At 40.9% G+C, this 23,681-nt stretch overlaps 1 protein-coding gene across 29 annotated transcripts in view; it reads left to right on the forward strand.

Moving 5' to 3' along the window:
• The window catches only part of Trpm3 (transient receptor potential cation channel subfamily M member 3), an 805,264-nt gene that overhangs the window by 565,293 nt on the left and 216,290 nt on the right, over positions 1–23,681 (forward strand). For 15 of the 29 annotated variants that reach the window (XM_026781590.1, XM_026781580.1, XM_026781582.1 and 12 more), the window contains exons 6-7: positions 4,864–5,035; positions 19,069–19,143. In XM_026781590.1, coding sequence (XP_026637391.1) covers positions 4,864–5,035; positions 19,069–19,143 — 247 coding nt within the window. The remainder of the gene's footprint in view (positions 1–4,863; positions 5,036–19,068; positions 19,144–23,681) is intronic. The other 14 variants (XM_026781589.1, XM_026781595.1, XM_026781599.1 and 11 more) reach the window with 1 other exon arrangement.

Below are 23,681 nucleotides of genomic sequence, written 5' to 3' on the forward strand. Positions count from 1 at the left end.
CTAGATGGCTCTACAGGAAACAATGTGCCCAGCTGTTGGAAGGATTCCAAACCCAGATAAGTCAGTAACCAAAAGGCCCAATAGCAAAGTCAACTGCAGCCTCTACAAATTTAAAATGAGACAGTCCTGTGTTTTCCTTCCTAATGCGTGCTGGCTTAAAAAGGAACTTCAGATCTAGATTTGAATGAGCGGTGGAACACATTTGGCCAAGACACCTCGCATGTCAGAGCCTTACAGAGCCCTGGATAAAATAAAGACAAAGCGTTACTCCATGGGCTCTTTCCTCAGTGCACGCATGCTAGATGTGGTCAATGAATGCTTGTTTTCTTCTTGCCTAAAGTAAAACTGTGTTGCTATTAGGAGATGGTGACTCTTTAGGCCGTTTGTCCCCAACTCTGCTGTTTGTTTGGGTCATGTTGGTACACAAGTCACTAAGGAATGGACTTGGAACTGCAGAGGGCCTCTGATTGATGAGAGAAAAACCCAGTTTATCCCAACTCAGTTCTGTTAGGAAAAGGCATCTCGGGTAGCCAAATTGTCATTGCCCTGTACAGAGTGCCAGAAGAGAGACGAGATTGCAAAGCATGAGGGAGGATGCGACTTTACTTTTGTAGCCAGTACTCATTTTCGGCCATTGTTCTCCACTGCCTTGAATCAGGAAGCATGTTTTCTAGCAAAGTGGATGCAGCCTCGAGTGTTAGAGGAAGGGAGCTTCCAGAAGTTAGGAGTCCTGTCATTGACAGATAAGAAAACTTAGCATATCTTGAACATGTATTAGGAGATATTATCTTGACATATGACCATGTATGTCCTCAGGTCAGCATAGTGCCATCTTAGGCTGCATGTCCTCAAGAAATTAATGAAGTAGTGAGCCATGAGTTCAGATATCTGCCCAAGGTTACAAGGTAGTAGCTATAGAAACTAACTATAGTTCCTCTACATTGATTTCTTGTGATTCTTGTGACTATTCTTATATGAGACCATGACATGACTGAACATACTTAGAAAAGCTCTAGCAGTTATCTGCAAATGACTGATTTAAGCCCAGGTTCAGAATACAAATAGAACAGTCTATGACCATACATAAAGGATGCTTCCTGTTAACGCCTTGCATGACCTCTTACAAGATCTCACTCTTCAATGGTGTTCTCTTTCAGAACGAAGGTGTACATAGAGGCATGAGGCAGGATTCTATCAAATGCCCAGTGCAGTACTAAATGGTATGCAATGAGTGAACAAGTAAATATGTGTTCACTTACTCTTGAGGGACAAGAAAAAAAAGTGATTACTTATACAACTATGATCAGTGATGGCCAGAGAGTAGAAAGGTCTAGGGTCCACTTCTAAGTAGACTTACTTGCCAATCATGAAGACTAGTTAAAAAGACTTTCAGACACTGCTCAACATTCCTCGATGTAGGCTATGATCTCAAGAATAAAATGCAGAAAATTATTTGAGTGCCTGTCTTCTCAACTCTTCCAAGGAGGGGTACATGGCTTCAGCTCTCCAAATTTCTTAAGAGTGAAAGGGAACATCTTACCCCATACAGGTTATGGATCTTTATGATTTAATCTCTCACAAAGTCCCCACTGAGAAGCATCCACAGTCACCCAGTATACGATGAAAATATCACCATCATAGCAACACACACTTCCAAAGACAGCCATCCTCTCTGTATGAGTTCTTGATGATGAAACTGCTGGGCTGCCTCTAAAACATGTCAGAAGAAGAAGTACATTTGTATTCCTGTTATGAAAAAAGCAATATTTGTTCTATTTGGAAAACACACAAGAAATGATCAGGAGATATTTGTAGATACGCAGACTGTAACTCTAATAAGAAGAGACTACAGACATGTTTGTAATGAAGAATATTAAATGGATTTTGTAGGCAAGTTAGACCAAAATACATGTCTCTAAAGTACTTGAAAAATTATCTTCAAACTTTCAGTTAATCAACAAATAGTTGTGTGCCATCATCCTCTTAGATGCCTTGGGGGATGTGAAAATTAAAACATATTTTGCATATTTTGCCAACAGATGGTTGATTTTCTTCTTCTTCTTACACTGATCTAAATAAAGAGTGAGTGACTTATCCCATATTATGTATTGATCACTAGTTTACAACTAGAAGCATATAGTTGGTAATAGGGAACTTATAGGAAGAGATAAGACAGCTAGCTAAGGAATCCAAACTTCAAGAAAGCCTGGTAGGAGCTGGGCAGTGAGGCTGGTGCTTCACATGTGTGATCTAAAGCAGTCCCCCTGAAGTCAGCAGTGTTATTATTTCCTCTTTGCAAATTAAGAGAATCGGGTTTCAACAGCCATGAACCGAACTGCAATTCCTCCCTTGATTTATGTTGTTGAGGATGCTCCAGGACCCCAAAAAGCTTCCTCCAAAGAAGAGAGAAATACAGGGGAATTTTAATCATTTTTCAGATTTATATTCTCTATTGTTCAGCAGACAAGGTCTCTGCCAAAATATGGCAACGTATAACTTGTTACATGTGAGAACAAAAGACAAGGTGATTTGGATAATGAAGAAATCAAAATCCGCAGATGTATCGAATTCCCTAAGTACTCCTGGGCTATATTTCCTAGGAGAAGGTTGTCACACACCCAAAGACTGAAGCACCAGTGGACATAGGATTCCATAAGGGAGGAAAGAGATGTGACGGTCACAGGAAGACTGTGTAATTGCCTTTTATTTTGTGATGTGGTACTCAGCTGAATTCACATTTATCTTTATTCCTTTTTTATTCCTCTTGAAATTTTTGCTTTTACTAGTAGTCTTTAAGAAGATTCAGAACTTAAAGTGGAGGGGGAGGGGGAAGGAGATGGCACAAATGACTATCACATATTGTTTAACCTCCAGAACTCCATTTTCCTCTCCCTCTTATAGAGCCGCCCCTCTGCATCCCCTTGGCATTGAGTCCTCAGGACCTGCCACTGAAATCCAGCACCATAACTAAAGCATTTGCCTTTGCCCAGTGTGCACTGGAGAGGCACTTTCAGAACAGGGGAAAAGTCTTTCTGCTAAACCTTCCAGCAACGCATTAATATTTATTAGCATGCACTCCCCTGTAGGATGAATGTTTTATGATCAAATATGAGTGGCAACAAATGGAAATTTCAACCACAAGCCACCCACTCTCCCAGTGCTGCAGCGTGCAGGACTAGCTTCCCAATGCAGGCCTCTTCATTCCGGAAGAATCCCACTCACTGTTCTGGACAAGACAGCAATTGACTACTGCCCATAAGGCTTTTCGAGGCCACAATCAAGGTTATCAGCTTTAAAAATCAACAAGGAGCAATTAAAATGAAACTGGGGACTGGCATTATATAAATGCTATGTTAAAATCTAGGACACATATAACAGGACTGGAGACTATTTCATAATAATAGACGCATTTTAAATTTAAATCAGATCAGCTCCCTAACAATTCTGAAAAGAGGAGATCCATTGCCTTCCCAGGTTTGAACAAAAGCATGACTGTCTCGGGTTTGCCTATTCATTCTGTTTATTGAGTACATTTCATCTTCCGGGCCCATTGTACTGTAGGTTTTGAATCAAGATCAAGGTCTAAAAAATGACAAGGTCTAAAAAAATAGCTCTTTGCTATTGAAAACTGCCCTCACTAAATCACTCTGTAATGCCTTTAACACACGACTCAATCTTATGCCAGCATTGCATACTGAGTTATTACATGCCGGAAGAAGCAAGTACATGTCCTCTGTATAATTAATGGATGCACTGCACAAAGACCCAAAAATCAGAGCCCAGTAGCATCTATTCCTGTTCTGTCAATTTCAGTGATTTTGTGCAGATGTAACCATGCTGAGACTGTGCAACAGAGAGCCTATTGAACAGCCTCTTTTCTCCCTCTCCAGCTGAAGCTCTAACCTAGATATTTTAGCAATCGTTTGCCAATACAATGTATGTCTGATTTGCTCTAAGCAGCATGGGGAAAAAAATCATAAGCTCAGAGTTTTGAATCAGGCATTGAATGTAAAGTCTGATTATTTGTCTAAATTTTTGGGTAACTCATATATCTACTTCTTTACTTTCACATCTACAAAATAAATATCACGTGTCTGGTAGATCCTATATAAAAAGCAACAGGTTGAAATAGATATGACTTTTGATAGCAAAGATGTCAAAGATTCTGTTGAAATTACTCTATTTTACAGAGTACAATTCATTTTGAAATTAAAATAAAAGTAGCAGAGAGAGAGAAAGAGAGAGAGAGAGAGAGAGAGAGAGAGAGAGAGAACAGAATAGAGATGAACTTTTAGGCCTGATTCAATTTCATCTCTTGAGAGGGTTATTTTATAGTCAAGCTCTTTTGTACTTAAGGAGTGTTATTAAGGATATTGTTGATTTTAAATAACAGAGTTTCTGGTTGCTAAGTGAGATTGAACAACAACAAAACAAACAAACACAACAACAGCAAAATACTGCCCCTTCCCCAACTCCTGAAACTGACTCCATTCTCCATAATAATGACTTCTACCTATTAAATAAAGGACATGACAGAAGGAGGAAAGAAAGAAATACATGAGTTAAATTTAGAAAGGATGTTTGGCTCAGTAGCAAGATATCAATTTTGAATGAAACAGTCGTCAGAGCATGACTCTAACACAGTCAAACTATAGATCTGGTAAGAAACACTTCTCTAGGAACAGTCTTCCTTCTAATGGGACTTTTACTATTTACCCTTCTTCTATTCTAGCTCCAGAGAGAGGGTGCCAGCTGCTCCTCACTGTACCAGAGGACCACTGAGCTTTCTTTCAATCTCTCTCATCCTCTGTCTCACGTCTTCTTTTCTCCTCTCTGACATGGGCTTCGTTTTGCTACCTGCAGGTAGTCCGGCCATACCAGACCATGTCCAACCCCATGAGCAAGCTCACCGTCCTCAACAGCATGCATTCCCACTTCATCCTGGCTGACAATGGGACCACGGGAAAATATGGAGCAGAGGTGAAACTCCGCAGACAACTGGAAAAGCACATCTCACTCCAGAAGATAAACACAAGTAAGCGAGCCTCTCTTTCCACTCCCATGCCACCTAGGGAATACGCTAAGTAATTAAGCATCCTGTGCAGCGATGATATGGAAATTCAAGGAAACAGCAATGCACCAGCCATGGTTCTTCCTGAGCCAGTGTACTGAATGAAGGAACTTATCCAGGAGAAAACAAGTAGAAGCATGAGAACATTAACACAATGACTGGGCTCAAGCTCAGGATTTTACACATCCAAAAGTCAGCCCCATCTGGGGTTCAGGAATGCAGATAAGCCTTCTCTCAAACTTTTCTGACATCCTTTTCACAGTACCCAGAGAAGAAGGGCACCCTAGAGAAATGGCTGCTATTTATTAAGTTCTTTTTTTTTTGTGACTGAAAAAGGCAAAAACAAATCAGGCTTTGATCTTAGCACAGAGGAGTCTCAGGAAGGTTGAATGTTTTTCTAAACTAAAGCATCCTGGGCAGACATCTTGCTCAAACTTGACCACTGTTTCTATATTTATGTATGTATACATTTGCTGTCTCCAGCTACGTGTGCACTTTGATGAATGGGAGGAGCACTTGTGTAAGCCACATGCTACATATCTGATGGCTGTGGTCATTTCTCCTAAGGACTCGGGAGCTCTGTACTGAAGTTGTCACATAAACATTTGGCTGTGAAAAGAAAGGATGCTCCCCCATTGGGATCACCTACTAAAGTTTCTCTCAGAAGAAAAATCTTCTGTTTTCACAAAGTGACACGCGAGGCTTCAGGGACTGGGTATTTCAGACTATGTAATTGACTATATCACAGAAGCTTAGATATAATTGATTACAATTCCAAAGCCTGTGATTCCAAGAAACACTAGATTCTCTTCGGCTGCTGTTCAAAAGCTCAGTGCCATGTGGTTCAACTGGTCCAAATCCCATCTCTCTTCTCTGCCTTTGCCCCAAAAGGATCCTACTTCCTATAGCCACCTTCCTCACTGAGCTGAGATGTCAGGTCTCTCTGGCCTTGACTTTTCTCCCTAGGCCCCCCTCTCTCATTGTCCCTCCTGCTACTAACTTAGCCAAGCTTTATACTTTTATTCTATTCAGAGTGAAATCTCAAATAATAAATTTGGCTCATCTGAAATAAAAATTATGTTAGGAAACTCCTTTCTTAAATCTTTGCAGCTGGAACCCAAGGGGAGCCTTTGGGGAGGGCTACATCAGTCAGGTGGTAAGCTTTGGTGAAAACACTTCATCTGGGAATTCGAGAGAATGGATGGGGAGATGCTATATAATTAGTACTATTTTAAGCTATTTTAGGCAACAGTGGTAATTTTTCTGCTGCTATTGGGTTAGGTATGAGAGTTTAATGAGAAATGAGCCAGAAACTGAAAGACAGGGGAGCAATAAGGACACAAGAAAAAAACTCAAGGTTAAGTTGAGTACAGGTCAATGAGAAACACTTGCTAGACCAGCAAAGCCCATCCCTGTGCAGGTCCTGGTGGCTCCTGAACCAGCCGTGTTGTAATGTATAAAGTGAGGTGGATGTGTGGTTAGGTTAGTTAGATACCAGCTGAGGATACGCAAGCCAGAGTTAGACGGGCCAGGGCTGTTAGCTGAGCCTTATGCTTGACAGCTGCACTGACAATAGGGTGCCTTTTCTTCATTCCAAAGAGACACCTTTTGGTATATGTATCTGAAAGGATGTCTTTCTCCAAAGGGGTTCAAAGTGCTGAATGTACAACTTGCCTTCCAGGAAAGGAGGGACTGAGCAAGGGGCAGGCATAGAGGATCCTGACCAATCAATCACCTCATGCCCATGAGCAGCAGAGTCCAGACACCGAGAGGATGAGGGTGACCATGGCAGATGGTTAGGGACATTAGGGGAGAACCAACAAGAGGCAGTGTCTGGAGTGATAACAACTCATCAGGGACACATCATATCATATTTGTGGAGACATTGGACCATTGCTTTACTATCGCAGAAAGCAGCAGTTTGGGTTCGTATTCATAAATGGGAATTCATACAAGGATTGTGGATACAGAGGAGGAGCACAGAGCATAAAGGGCTTATTTTGTTGATGGATTCTGAGGCAACATAGAAACCCACAGCCTCCCACTCCGCTAGTATGAGCAGTAGCAAGAAATGGATTACAGAAGCCCAGTAGAGCCCAGAAGTCACAGGAAGCTAAGAAGACTGTATCTGTGGGCTGCAGTAGATGTCATGAGTTTGAGCCTACCATTCTGCCATTAAACTCAGTAAATATATCCTGGCGTTGTTCCTAGTCCCCCTTGGTGTATGAAAATCTGAGATGAGAAGTCACTAGATGAGTGAGTAATCCCTAAATTATAAGACAGACTTCAGTCCTTACTGTGTTCAGACCCAAAGGGGTAAGAAAACAGGTAAGCTCCTCAGGTGTGAAAAGTGATCAGGCCCCCTGAAAAGGTTCCATTCACTTAACCACACGAGCAGTTGCCCATGACAACCACAGTAGCCCCAAGAACAGACCTGGGAAGGGGAGCAGACCTGGTCATAACATGTATCAGCCTAAGAATATCAACATTTGTGGCACCCCTGCTCAGTGTTCGAAACAGCAATTCTACCTTCTTATCTGAGCATACTTTTTGCTTTGTATCATAATTAGAAATTAGCGATTCATGCTTTTATTAATTAAGCTTTATTCTACAAATTCTAAAAACTCCCCTTCTGTTTGCATTTTCTGCTTCAAAATGGAAATGGCAAAGAACTCAGTTGCCTGAAAATTAGACATTCAATGGTAGCCATCCTACCCACCCCCTCTTATACCCATGGTGGTTCTAGAACTATCAGGACACATTCAACAGTCTCCTACTGAAATATCAAGCCTCATCAATCAGAGGAGAGAGCTTTCAAAGCAGTAACCTACCCATGAGCCTGTTTACCTGCACAAATGGCATCAACTTATGGAGTACACGTCTACTAAACATAAAGTATATCATGTTCAGGAGACCCTTAAACTCTCATCAGCATGCCAATTATTAGTAACAGAAGCACTGGCTGTCTCTGACATCCATCATCCCACCCACAGCCCTCTCTACCAGTCAGTAGAAAAGCCTTGTCAGGGATTACCGAGGGCTCTGCTTAAAGAAGAGAATTATTTTAGACATGAGAAGTTCCCTGCTTTAGACTACTCAACCAGTCACAGTTTTTTAAACTGCAAATTTAACCTACCAGGGACAATGCCAATTATTCCTTTACTGAATAAAATATCTTCTGAACTCTTAGTATATATCTGCTTTTGTTAAGATCTGGAAAAGCAGAAATAATTCATTGAGTTTAACTCAAAGACAAAGAGGGTAAGAGGAAAATAGATGAATATGTGTTATCTGGTGGTAATGAGTGCTATTAGGAAAAATAAAGCCGAGGAAGGTATCTGTGGGCACACACGTGAATAGGTCTGGAGGGCTGTTTGTATTAGTCAGGTGTGGCCTGTAGCAGGAGGACACTGAAGCAGGGTCTTGAATGAAGAGAGGGACGGCAGTGGAAGAACCATTCTGGGTAGCATGCAGGGACAGAATCCCAGGACCTTCAGTGAAGACATGAAAAGCTTAGCAAAGACTCGGATATAATTACAAGGAGTTTGGACCTAAGAACTTATAGATGATCACCCACTGTGCTTTACAATGTTGCTCCAATGGCATGTAGAGATCATACTGGAGTGATGAACAAGGTTAAAAGCCAGCGATGCATTTATAAGGATCTCACAGGAATGTAGGGCAGACACGGTGTTGTTTGGGTGAGCAGCTGAAAAGGTAGTAAGCCTGGTCAGATACAGGATGTAAGACATATATGGGCTGTTCCAGGATCCAAGTGTCTTCATGATACAACTCAGGAAAAAGTTCCAAACATGCAAAATTAGAGCATGTTTTGATAGCACAGCCTTCACTCTGTCAATAACATATACTACATATTATCTGCATTTACCAACTCAAGCCCACTCCTGTTTTCTCAGGGCATGTCCTACCTGTTGGATCTCTGGAAAATGGGAAAGGAAATCCAATTAGCACACAATCCCACCCAGAAATACCTCAGTACCAAAATACTTCTGTCTTATATTAGCCAGTCATGGGCTAGAACTGAGTGGTAAATAGTGATCTAGAAACCCTTCAAATTTCACTTCTTTCTTGAAAAACTAAAGGTTAAGAATGACAATAGATCAGAGGGCACCAAAACAGAGAAGGGGAGAACTCATTCTGGTTTGCTGTAGCCCAACGAGGCAATTCTTGGTCAACACTTCCTACCATATGCCTGTAAGTGACTGAAAGAGGCATTTGAAAGTCCTCACACAGGGAAATGACTAATGTTGGAAGATACGGAAATCCTTGTTACTCTGCTTTGATTACTGAGTGCCTCTGTTGACTGGCAGCCATGTACTCCACAAAGACTAATACGCTTAGGAAAATGACACTAGTTCCTTGTCCATTGGTTGAGCTATTTGACCACAACGACAGCCGTCGATACGCTCTAGACACATTGCATACACGCATAAAAATTTTTAAAGAATAAATAGTGCTTAAAATATATTATTTTATTGTTAAAAATGTATCTTAAAAGTTGGACAATCCTCTCTTCTGATGAGAGATTCTACCCTCAGCTTACCAAAAATCCCCAATATTGACATTATTGTTCTCAGTAACTAAAGTTATAAAATTTCCAGAAGCTATAACTTTTTTTTTAAGTTTGAAAGAAGGAATGTTGTTTTGGGGAGAAGAGGAAGTCTTTGCCTGTTACAAGTGCTAGGAAGGGCAATGGCAGGTAGATGTGAGAGAGCAGATTATTGTAGTCCTAGAATGTTCGGCCAATTGCCAGTTTTCTCTTAGTAATGATTCTGAATCTGTGAGCCCAGGATGATCGTTCACATAGTTGTGACTAAACGGCTGAACCCATAAAAGAACTGTGCCATGTGGCAGTCCAGACTTTGGTCCCCTTCTGGCCCTCTCAGTAGGAACCATGGACCATGTTTATGTAGCCCCACTGCCTTAGGTCCAACCGTGACCCTGAGCTTCTGCTCAGCAGCCCATCAGAGCCAGGATGTTTGTTAGAATAGCTTTACTACTTCTAGCCTGACTCTGCTGACTAAGAGTCTACCTCCCCCTTCAGTTATAGAGAGGGTCCAAAGATAGAAAAGTTGCCAAAATTATATCCTGGCATGTATCATCAAGTGTCTGTTATCGCTAATTATTAAGTGGTAATTGATAGAATTTCTTGGTCTCTGAAGTAATAACCAAAAATCACTAGCTTTCCCTGAAGAGTTGAAAATCTAGTGTCACTAGGGCCTGAGTCTACAGTACAAAAGAAGAAAAGGCTGAAGCTGATTCCCTGTGTTCAAGAGATCGTGAATGTTAGTAAGGCTGAAATGTATCCTGCCTTTGCCGGGGCAAGAACTTAGGCTGATGCAAATCAACCCAGAATGTCGAGAATCTTAGATTTTTCTTCTGATCATTTGCCTAAAGGACATTGTAAGAAAAAGACCAAATTCAAGTTGTCTTTGGGATCCAATTGATTAAAAGTGGTGGCGGTGGCTCATCACTTTATATTTTAGATTTCACCACATGGAAATTCCATTTGGCTTGGGTTTATCATTATATTGCGCACATCAGTCTAGGACATCTTTATGAAGCTAGAATTTCCCGGCTTTTCCTCTCTGCTCAAATGAGAACTCTCCATCAGGCTGAATTCAATCTTAGAAAGCCTCTCATGGCAGCCCACTGCAAACACATGTGCTCTGAGGGTTAGTAAATGGAGGTGTCACTGCCTGCACTGAGGTTTCCACACTGCCAGTTTGCTAGAAAGATAATTTGATGCTGTTCGCCCCAGAATAACATCTGACATTTAACGGTGGCCCTGCCTGATGAGGCCACCCAGAGCACTTTTCTCTAAAGGAGCAGATTGAAATGAGTTTGACATTTATATTTTTAAGTAAACAAGAAACAGAAATGATTGCAGAATTCCTAAAATACAATCAAATGTTATTGGAATTTAGAACCCTCTGGGGGAATTTTTTTATATATTTTGCTTATTTTGAATTATAGAAACCGCACTGTCATAAATTGATTTAAATTGGTATGCACATCATAGGCACTCATGACTGTATCATTTATATCCTGATCCCTTTACTACCACACTTGGCCACCACTCTAAAAGACGACTTTTGCATAATTTTCAGCTATGGTGGAACAGCCTCCCTTAACAGACAAATGAGAGAGCAAATCTGGAGTTGCCCCAATCTCTGGTACTTAATTAATGACATGGGAGAGTGGGCAAGAATGCTAACATCCTACAATATGTAAGACAGTTTCATATGAACTCCTGGTACCCAACAACTGCATCCCTTTGGATGTGCTTGCTATTTGAATACATAGAAGAAACATCGCTCAGGAATAGCGGTGAGATTAAAAATATTTAACAGTCAGTAAGAACTTTGGTGCCCTTAAATCCATAATATAAAATGCCAGATCTAATATATCCTAATATCACTGTAGGAAATTTTCTGTAATATCGAACTTTATTGGTGCTGAGAACGAAGCCTATTCTCTCCTAGAGATGCCCAATAGCATCTCTGTATCAGAACCCTTTGTGTATTGGGAGTCAGGGAATGGAGCTGACTGCTGTGCCCTTGTGGTTGTATAAAAGCTAGTCTTTATTTGAAGAGACACACTGACTTGCCTAACAGCAGAACCAGCCCATGATGTAAATCAAATAAGAATTTGCAATTCAGCAGCACTGGCTCCTAGCCTACTGCTTTAGATGTTTCAAGCCTGGTGATCCTCCTGCTCCAGGCTGGGAACTCTCCTGTCATAGCCTTTGGTGTCCAGAGAAATCCCACAGTTTACAGTTGTCAGCTAACATGAGGATGAGACAAAACCCAGAGAGGCAATTGCTTTACCTCTGAGGCCCTGGCAAACTCACTCTTTAGATGACATTGCCCAGGGAACATTCTAATAAATCAGGGTTCTGCCAGAATAGATATCAGATGTGAATAGGCAAAAATGCTAATTTTTATCTATAAATTACTTAGAATTATTCTAGAAGTTAGAGGCAAGGAAGTAACATAAATCTTGAGCGAATGAGTAATTCATGAAGCGAGCACCATGAGGTAATTTTTCTAAAAAATTTACAGTGTAGATCTGGCAAGTAGCATATATATTTCATATCCCTAGACTATAGTAGATCATATATATATACATATATATATTCATATTTTCTATTATTAAACCATGGAGCCAAGTCTCCCCAAAGGGTTGACATCAATCAAGAACCTGTTGCATTCATCAATACACTTATCAACATCACTATCCCTGAGGGGCAGCAGTGCTAAGCAGTAGTGACCACTTAGGAGATGAAGGACAGTTAGTAACCTGCCCAGCTATATTATTACAAGAAATGTGAAAACTACAAATGTCTGATTTTTTTTCCTAATTCTCTGAAGAATAACATTGGAATTTTTATGAAAACTGCATGGAATCTGTAGATTACTTTTTTCAATACAGCATTATTTTCATTTTGTTAACCTAGCCATTACAGAAATGTGGAAAGTTTTACCATCATCTGTATCTTCTTTAGATTCTTTTTTCAGTGTCTTGAAGTCCTTACTGCAGAGATCATTCACTGCCTTGGTTAGGTTTATTGCTAGGAAATTTCTTTTACTGTTATGAATAAGATAGAACTCTGAGTTTACCGTTGTTATAAATGAGAGCTACTGACTTTTTTGCATTGATTTTGGATCTTGCAATCCATTTATTAGATCTAAGAGTTTTCTGATAGGGTATGCAGGCTCTTTTACATACAAAACTGTGTTGTTTGCAAACAGGCATAGTTTGACTTCTTCCTTCCCTAGCTTTATCACTTTAGTGTCTTTTTCTTGTCTTTTTCCTCTGAGACTCAAAGTACTATATTGCATAAGAGAGTTCTGAGGGAGGGAATCTTTGTGGAGATGGAAGAGAGGGTGAGGAGGTGTGCTAACAGCTTATGTCAGTCTCCAGTCTGGCTGCTTACACTTGAATGATCCCGAAGTGATAACTAGTCATTGTACAGAATAAAGCCTGGAGGGATAGGGTGCCAACGAAGCCATTAAAGGACTAATAAACATATGAATTGGTATGTCTGCTAATGAAAGCTATAAGAAAATATATGACTATAATTAATCTTCATAAGTAAGTGCATCAGGTTCCTTGTTTCAGAGATCATATACATGTCATTATCAATTTAACCCTAATTTTTCCTTTGATTTTTAATTTGCATTTTCAGTCCAACTTAAGTGCTAGATCTATGTGTAGATGCAGTTTTTGCTCTAGCTTAGAGAGTGAGCAAATTCAGGGTGTGTGTGTGTGACCTTGCACATTTAAGGAGGTCACAGCAAGAACCTTGAAAATAAACATTCTCTTTTCTCCCTTATACTCCATTGTTCACAACAATTTCTTGGTTCCACTTCTGGCTGGGTATCTTTTCCCACTGTCATTTTATAAAATAGCTTGAGTTTTCCTTATCTAAAAATTCTTGAGAGTCTGTGTTATAGATTTCAGAAAATTGGGGCTACCAAATTTTCAGATTAGGGATGTTTGATTGATGCCAAAAATTATAAGTATTGTGACTTTTACATTCACACAAGACAGGGTTTTACAGAAAACAAATGCTTAGAAATTCCATTAGAAAAACAATTTCAAAAGACAGCCAAAAGAAGACTATATTTACAGCTGTGACAATGAGCCAATTTCCATAATATGCAAAGTATTTATAAATCAAAAAGAAAAATGTGTAACACCCTATTGGAAATTGACACATATCCATAGGAAGGTCATGGGGAAGGAGATAAAGATTTAACATCATTCATCAATGAAAAAGTTATATCAATCAAATAGGCAAAAATCAAAGCTCAAGGTAAACTTATGTCAATAAATACTACATAAATATGAACTGATAACATCTTTGTTATGTGTAAGTGTGGAAACCCTACTTAACGATGTTCTACCATCATTTTAATGTGTACAAAACCTTTGAGTCTACAATTTCATTACTAGGAATTTTCTCTGTATATATTTACTATAATATTGCTCACAGTAACAGAACAGAAATAACCTAACCATTACTCAATGATACAAAAAATTATAGAGACATGTAGAAAAACACTCAAATTATTATAGATAGTGAAATAGTTCTGTTTGGGCTCATATAGAAAGGTATCTAGAGGTATCTTTTAAGATATCTAAAGTTAATCTTTAATTTAAAGTCTGTTCTATAATGTAATTGTTTGTTTACCATAATTACATTTTGACATTTTATACTCATATGCTTATACAATAGCCTTAAGTATTCTAGGATACGTAGAATCGTAGGTAAATAGTACTTATAATGAACCAGGTAGAAGACAAAAGGCAGGAAATGATACCTACACTTTTTGTTCTTAAGACTTCTTGATGTTTGTCTAAGTTTAATACTATGATGAAAAACCATGACCAAAGCAACTGGGAGAGGAAAATGTTTATTTGGCTTTTGTTTCCATAACGCTTGAAGGAAGTCAGGATAGGAACTCAAACAGCAGGAACCTGGAGACAGGAGCCGATGCAGAGGCCATAGAGGAGTGTTGCTTGCTGGCTTGCTCCCCATGGCTTACTCAGCCTGATTTCTTATAGAACCCAGGACCACCAGCACAGGGATGGTACCACGCACAATGGACTGGGCCCTCCCCATCAATTATTAATTAAGAAAATGCCCTATGCCCTCCAGTAGGATCTCCTGGAGGCATTTTCTTAATTGAGGTTCCCTCTTTTCAGGTGACTCTAGCTTGTGTCAAGCTGGCATAAAACTAGCCAGCCTGGTGCTGAATTTTGGTGCAAACAGAGACAATTTTGGCAAAAGAGTATATGAATAAGTCTTTGGATGTAGTTCCCCTATCCCTTTAACACAGGAGTTTGACATCTTCCTTCCCTGAACATACACACACACACACACACACACACACACACACACACACACACACATATATATACCGCGTTTTAAAATAGATATTATGTATAATTAAGGAGTACAAAGTAGAATTATTAGACACATCTGTAGTAAAACCATCTCACATAGTTCCCTGTCTCCTCCTTAGGATGGATAGCCATAACATACTCATTTGGCAAAAATCCTAACTACAGCACACCACTGTCCACTGTAGTTCTCATGTTGTATGTTATTTTTAAATTATCCTTTCAACTGTCGTATCCTTTAGCTCTCCTCTCCTTGTTCTCCTACCCCAGCTCTAGGGTGACCCCCATCATACCCAAACAGTAAATGGGAACCTGCATCACTGCATTCAAAATACCTCTTCCCTGATCCATGCAGTCTTGGTTTTGTCTTAGGAATAAAGAATCAGCAAAGAATTCAGTCAGGAAGCTGAAGGGAAGAGAGGCTGGCTACAGACACAGGAACAATATTCTCAAGTCACATATAAAAGTTATATAAAAATTATGATACCAGTGTAACAAATTTCATGCTTGTATTTAATAATAACTAAAATCAGATCACACGACATGTTTCTGCTTTGGATTTGTCAGATTACAGCACAGTCTAAACATGTTCCCAGTACTAAAGTATAAATAGATGTCCTGTGGCAGTGGGGAGACTGGAAGCACCCTACATCTGTGTCCCTACCAAGAGGGGAATATGGCAGTCCAATAACTAGTCATTTCTCTTTCATCACACTCCTGAGTACCCCAAAGTCCAGTTCCCTCTCTCCCCATAAAGTTGCAGTTCATTCAACAGCTGTTTCATGTTGAATAGTGCCCATATGCTCACCGTAGCAAGTGTCTCCAATATACTCTTTACCTCACTATAATTTTAAGGTATTTCCTATGCACACAAAATATATATTGAATTTCTTCACTTTTTTAAAAATGTAGCAGAACCTCCTATGGTTTAAAATCAACAGCGATTGCACCGTTCCATTTTCCCATGGCAATGCTTCTTTGGGACTTTTGCTCTACAAGTTTGCCTGAGTGCCTGCACTACAGAAAGCACTGTGGAGGCGGCAAGGTACACAAGGCACAGCTTTGTGTTTGCAGAACTCAGTCTTCCAAAGGAGTCAACAAAACCTTGTGTTGATTGAGTCCTACTCTACATCATTTAAAGGGAATAGCTGATCTAATCTCTACAAGAGTTCTTCATCTGTTCTTTAGCAAACAAACTAAAGCACAGAGGCCAAGGAATGGACCCCAGATCAGGCTGCTACTAAGTGGCAGACCCAGGAAGGCTAGATTTGAGCCCACGCCTGTACCAGCCTGTTCTGAAGGGCTGGTTATGTGTGCAGAGGCTGCACTATAGAACAGCAAGTGCCCGTGCCCTTTGTGATGCAAAGTACAGTGGCAGTTCAGGCAAAAACATTTCTGGATAGAATATTCATGCAGATGCCTGCCAAGCAAGATTTGACAGGTACAATGGGGCCAGTACACTTACATGCCACACAGGTAAAACGCTTTCAATAGGCAGACATTTAGTGCAGTACAGAGAGCTGAACCTTGTCTCATTTTTTTAAAATTGTATCCTCTAATGGCACAGGGAAGTTTTCTGGGGAAACATGAATGAGGACATGTGACCTCAAGTTATATTTTAGAACATATAAATCGTTAAACCCATAAAGAGAGGCATGCATGTTTTACTCCTTCTTTTACTAACAGAGAGTCTTAGGGAAACACTAAAGTAGAATATAGAACCAGAACATAAATAATATAGTATGAGAGTGTGTGTGTATGTGTGGTGTGCACAGACATATAGATGATCTGTAAATCTCATCTACCTCACTACTTTCATTCTTTATATATAAAAGTCACTTGGAGAAACCTTAAGGGTTTTTTTTTCCGTTTATTTATTTATTAAAGATTTCTGTCTCTTCCCCGCCACTACCTCCCATTTCTTTCCCCCTTCCCCAATCATGTTCCCCTCCCTTGTCAGCCCATAGAGCTATCAGGGTTCCCTGCCCTTTGGGAAGTCCAAGGACCACCCACCTCCATCCAGGTCTAGTAAGGTGAGCATCCAAACTGCCTAGGCTCCCACAAAGCCAGTACGTGCAGTAGGATCAAAAACCCATTGGCATTGTTCTTGAGTTCTCAGTAGTCCTCATTGTCCGCTATGTTCAGCAAGTCTGGTTTTATCCCATGCTTTTTCAGACCCAGGCCAGCTGGCTTTGGTGAGTTCCCGATAGAACATCCCCATTGTCTCAGTGTGTGGGTGCACCCCTCGCGGTTTTTTTTTAATTCACAGTGAATTGACTTGACAGAGCTTCTGCCTGAACCTAAACTACACGCAGCCTGCCATTTCCTGCTCAGCAACATGTTGCTATCTTAGTTTGAGGGATGGTCTCTGTTTGGTACAATGTCCTAGGAATTCAGAGGTCAAAACAAAAAAACCTCTCTGTGCAATTCAGCAACATCCACCAACACAGCACTTGTGAAATCAATCTTGTTTTGGTACAAAATCTCTAGTCTTTTGCTCCCCATCTTCTCATTCATCATCTCTCACTGTGTCTTTGGGGCAGAGGGTTCAAGACAACCAGGGACATGATCAGTGCCTCCCTTTGCCTTGACACTCCAGTTTGTAACTATAGTCACTCTTTCCCCTGCCCTTTAGCATAGCAGCCTTTGAGATTTTTCTTCATGAGACGTTTATATATAGAGAGAGAAGGAATAGATTGAAAATACCAACCGGTGGGTCACTCTTCAGGAAAGATGTAACAACGCCAGGTTTATTTCATTTTAATATGTATTAATGAATTGCTCAGTTTCATTCATAATACTTACACTAAATATCCGGAAGAGGGTGGGTGTAGTTGCCATCTATTAGTAACTTTGCTTATAGTATTAACAAGTGGTCTGATTGCTACACACAATTGTTAGCTGAATTTGTGTCCTCAGAAACACACTAATTAAAGATGCACTGGGAAATGTAACATTGTTACTTTGGGATTGTTATTTTATGAACAGAGGAGAATCTAAAGGGAGCAACCCACGTCAGGGGCTTCAGGGGATACTGCTTTATGGTTTTGTCCATGTGTTCACTGTTCTAACAACACGGTTTTATCTGCTTGTGGACCAGAGGAATGGCTCAATGATGACCCATGAAAAGGGGCCCAGTGCCTTTCACCAACCATCCGTCCCTTTCCAATATTCCCAGCAACTGCTACAACCTAAGGCTTCTCTAGAAGTCTAGCTCAGACCTAAGAAGCTGAGGTCTGGAATTCCTCTAGGGCAAGAGCCTCAGGAAGGCAAAGGCAGGCTGGCTCCCTTAGGCCAAGATTTGACAGCACGTGCTGTTTGAGCCACCTAGCCAAAAACAGGCTAACTTAACCAGTGAGATCTCCCCAGACAGGATTTGCCATTGACTGTCTTTTCTGGGTGAGAGGGAGAAAAGCCAGCTCAGTAGGAAACCTGACATACTGAAGTGAGAGAAGGCATTGGAGAAACAGACAACCCCCTGGCTAGCCAATGAGAGAGAAAGAGCAGAAGGAGAATCCTTAGTAAATAACATTGCTCGTGCTTAGTAACAAATCAAGAAGATTAGCATCTGATCAGCTATTGTAATTCATATGTAGCTAGTGTTTGACAATGGAACGATTTTCTTTAAAAAAAAAAAAAAAACTAACAAAAAACGCAGAAATGTTTCTAAAAGCAAGAAACAACATAGGCATGAATCTGCTTCTTGTCCTGTCCTGGAAGACACAGAACTGAAAGAGTCTAATTATCATTTTACCTGATACACCAGCCACCAACACTGGGTTTCGCCAATACTAAGATGTAATATGAGTGTAAAGCGATCTCTTCACCTCCCATAACTAATCCTGATGGGAACAGGACAAAAATATGTTTCCACCAGCAGAAGCCATGTTGATAGGAATCTGCTAGTGTTCAGTTTTGAGAAATCGGATGATACTTTGCCCAGCTCTGCGTGTGCAGGATAGCACACACAGAGACTCACACAAATTGGGTGGTCCATCTGCTTTAATGAAATGTGTATCCGACCATTGGGTTGTAGAGATTTCAAAGCTTTTGTTTTTTGACAGGATGCCTGCCGTTTTTCTCTCTTGACTCCCGCATGTTTTATTCATTTTGGGGTAGTTGCCAATTAGACCCAATTGGTAAGTATAATTAACAAGAACCTTGAATTTCCTCTTAAACCCCAAGCAAGAAAATTAACCTTAGAAGCTATCATTTCCTTAAAAATTCCTAACCACATCCTTCTCCTGACTGCTGCTCATCTCTTCTAAGACATCCATCCCCACTGGGGCTTAGTGATTCCTTTTAACATGTCACCCTGAAGATGCCACCTAGGACAGCTTAGCAGCATTCTAAGGTATGAGTAAAAGGAAGGAAGCATTTACTCAAGTTCCCAAGACTATATAAGACATTGCCCTATGTACTGTCTCTCTTAATACTCGACCAATCCATCCAAGGTAGAAATTACATGACATTTTATAGTTATAAAATGATATCTCAGATAGTTTATACCTTTACTCTTATGTCCAGCTACTTGGGTACCTGCATGTATACCTAGACTGCTGTCATTCCCAAATCTTTATTACCCTGTTCTTCGGCATGCGAAACATTAGCTCACGTAAGAAGAGGCCCCTAAAATTTGTCTCCCTTTGAAAGCTTGAAAGCATTGTTTCATTCAGCACCTAGTTAAGGACTCACTGTGTCCAGGACTGGTTAATCATTGCTTTGAATGAGTCATCAATCAGGACTTAGGTGGGGAGAGATTTCCAGTCAGTGGCTAAGATGCTGGAGAAACAGCATGAGCAGGAAATAGAGAGGCTGGCTAAGAGGGGGCAGGCAGATGCAGGCAAGCAAAGGAGCTCCCGACCGTGTACCATGGCTACAACAGTCCTTCTTCATGTGACTCGTGGACTTCCCTTTGTCATCCTATGCCTGAGAATATATGAAGGAGGCTGGGAAGGCAAAGGGACGTTCAATTGTCATCACTGGCATCTTTTTTGATCATTGCACCATCATCCAATGCATTAGGATAACCATAACATGAAATTTTCCATCACTGAGCCCGTAACTTTCCTACGATGGGGGTAACAACTCTGTACATCATAGAACCTTACCCAGGGAAGTTAAGAAGTGAGAAAGAGTGGATGAGACGCTCTCACATATTATCAACCCCAAGTTCAAACTCTAACTGGCAAAGGAAGCTGAGCTTCCTCTAAGCCGTCATATCATATCAAGGACATCCTAGCACCTTCTGTAGATGCTCTGGTTTGTTCAGATCAATCAAAAAGACTTTCTTCTGTCTCAGCCAAAGACCAAGGCTGAGTACAGTTCTAAGTACCAAAGTCATGGGCAGTTACTGGTATCTGTGATGACTCTGCCATTTTCCAAATGCTCTCAGTGGTCTAGGTTATTCAAAATTTCCTCTGCCTTTTAGAGGACCTTTTAGCTAAAGGATAATTTGTGTGTTGCGGGGGGGCATGGTGAAACAACAGCAATCTCAGCCTGACTTCTCTCTATTTGGCAAAATGACTAGGCACAAGTTGGTTATATAAAACATTAGCCATCCTAGCTAATTAAACGCCACTTTAAAAATCAAAACAATGAAGTCAAAACAACTTTGGAGAATAGAAGAAATTTTAAGGAAAATGATTTCTTGGTGTTTGCCTATCTTGCCCATCTGACCCTTTCCTAATCAAGCTAGACTCTTTCTCTTTTTGAGAAAAGAAACATTTTCACTTTTGACTTACTTATTTGGGGATGGGACCATTCTTTTAAACAACTTTGACCAGGTAATCCACCCAGCATCCAAATGGGATCCCCTGGTCACTTCTCCACGAAGAAAAGAATGGTGAGAAATCTTTATAGATTAGGAAGACTGTAAGTTGGAAATAATTGAAATTTTTGTTTTCAAAATCAGTCAAATTTACTTCTTATGGCCAGTTAAAGTAGATTATTTTCATGATAACAGGACCTGCCTGGTGGGACCTGGTCCCTTTCTTATTTCATTGATGAGTGAAGGGCCCTCCATATTATTCCGGTTTCTTTCCTAGCTTCCTTTTCCCATAATGCCACATGGACATTTTAATCCACTCATTCCAAGATGCTTACAGTTTTCTTGAAATAATATACACTATTGGGGATGTTTTGTCTCTCTTTGAAACCTGCTGGAATCCAGTTCTCTCCTGTTACTGACAGTGACATTCTTTCCATCTCTCCACCTAACAATTTACCTTCCAACCACGCATTTCCCTTCCTTGATGAGCCTCCTGGACCCACACTCCTCACATCGTCCACATCCACACTTTACTCTCTGAAACTCTGTGGTAGCCCTTCTTCCTCATTAGTGATGGCGTGCCCATTTCCCTGCTCAACCGCCTATCGCCTGAAAGCTCTGCGACTGTAGAAAGCAGAGCCCGTGTCTTAAGCATTTAATCATCCTGAGAACTGAGTGCAAACAGCCGCCCGGTAGATCACTGTTGTAAAGGGAGATGCTTCTTCCTAGCCTTGTTTTCAGCTTTGGTTTCTAGCCTGACTTGGAGTGGAGTACGAGGCTTTAGACAATATAGTCCAGAAAGGAAAAGACCAATGAGGTAGTGACATGATAGAGAGACTCAAGGAAGAAAACTGAACAGGAAGGTGTATAGGCTCAATCACCATGACCACCATGGCTCGTACAGAAGAACATTCAGTCTGGGAAATTTTTAGTGTGTTCCTATTCCATAGCATTATTGTTAACTATTTCCAACTAATGCATTAAGAAGGCAAAAAAAATGCATTAGCAAATATCATCATAGCTTCAGTATTTCTGTTTATACAGAAAAAGAAGTATTATTGATTTCTCCTCACTGAGCCAAAGTCACCACCCAATCTTTGGACCAGATCAGAATCAATTCATTTGGTAGCCACGCAAGGCAAACTTTAGGAAGTTAGAGAAACAGAGAATAAATGAAAGACTTGAGCTGACCGGGTGCCTTTCTGCCATCATCATCAACTCACGGTTAGATAGATTTAGAGAAGAGAGGGTATCTTATTCCCGAGGGCTATCAAAAGAACGTTTATTTAAACTCTCATTTGCTGAAGATGGTTAGAGCTGAAGAATTCAGCACAAACCCTCCAACGCCCCTTTTGAGGATTGTTAATAATTTGTTTAATCCACACAAAATGTTGTTTGGAACATTTCAAGCTCCTGAAACAAATGGATGTGAAAAGCATCGTGCAATTCATATACTTCTGAAGAATAAAATAAGGGTCCTGGGCGTCACTAATGAAGCTAGCATTGTTTTAACAATAAAAAGCATGTTTTAACCTTAAACTCTCAGCTCATTAACCCCTAAAAAAAAGTGAGGAAATTAAGAGATTTCATGCCTGAATAATAGCCAAACAGGCAAGCAGCAGATTTTCCCCCTTCTCTTTTGGCACCCCTGGCTGAGATAAAACAGCACTCTTCCCAGCACTGAACAGGCTGTTCCTGTTCCACACTGGAGGCCAGATTTCCAAGTTCGGCAAAGGTCTACATGCCACAGCCCAGCAGGCAAACACTCAAGTCCTACAACACAGGCAAGGGAATGCAGGACCCTAACAAGCCTTGGCGGTGTCGCTGGGTCCACATGGGGAGCTATGGGCAATTCCTGCTCCAAAGAAGCAGAGTGAAAAAAAAAATTGGCATGCCTATGCCAAAACGGGGAGAGGGAGGGCTGAAGAGTCAGCTTTCCTGGTCATCAAACAAATCGGAGCTGAGCCCTGCCTCATTAGCGGCGGAGGCACATTTCTTCCACCCAGAGGGAGAACACAGGAAGTGTGCACCGTCTGTCTGGGCTGCACAGTAGGGTTTGTTGTGAAATCCTGGGGGAGGCTGTGAAGCAAGCAGCAACTGAGCACAGCATGCCTGCCTGAAAAGTCGAGGCAGCCATTCCCTGCACCCTTGTTTTCCAGCCTCAGAACCTGGCCCACTGGAACACAGCATTTGTTTTGCCCTGTCGATTTATATGTTCCCATTAGTCAAATCCGAAGAACTGTTGCACTATGAATTGTTGTTCATAAACTTAGATTCCTGGGAAATGCCACAATAACATTTTCCTTAATTATAATAAATTCCGACATCCTCCTCCATGTACTTTTGTTTAAGTTCAAACTGGCCATCCATATTAGTCTCCACACCAGCCCTAACCCTGTGATAGTTTCGTATCACTGTGAGAGGCACTTGGGCTGGACATGGTGGTTCACACCTGCACTTCTAGGTCTTTCTGGGAAGACCAAGACAGCAGGAGCTCAGTACTAATGATAGCCCAAGATACAGAGTAAGACCCCATTTCAGAGACACAACAAAACAGAGAAAATCAACTTCAAAGTCACCTCATTTTGAATACCTGGTCCCTGAGTGATGAGTTGTGTTGCTTTGGGCCCCATGGTGAGGCGGTACATCAATTGTAGGAGTCATGATCAAGCAAAACCGCTCATCTCATGACTAGAAAGAGAAGATAAGGCTCCCACAATCCCTTTCAAGGGCAAGCCTGCAAAGATCTAAAGAGCTCCTAGTAGGTCCTACTTGTTATTTCTCATGTCCCTGTTAGTGCCCTTCTTGGAGGCCGAGCCTTTAACACATGTACTTAGGGGAATCACAGCTGTAGCACCCCCACACGCCCCTTGACTTAGGGGAATCACAGCCGTAGCACCCCCACAC

This window comes from Microtus ochrogaster, chromosome 8 (genome assembly GCF_000317375.1).
Source record: "Microtus ochrogaster isolate Prairie Vole_2 chromosome 8, MicOch1.0, whole genome shotgun sequence".
Classification (NCBI taxonomy): Eukaryota; Metazoa; Chordata; class Mammalia; order Rodentia; family Cricetidae; genus Microtus; species Microtus ochrogaster.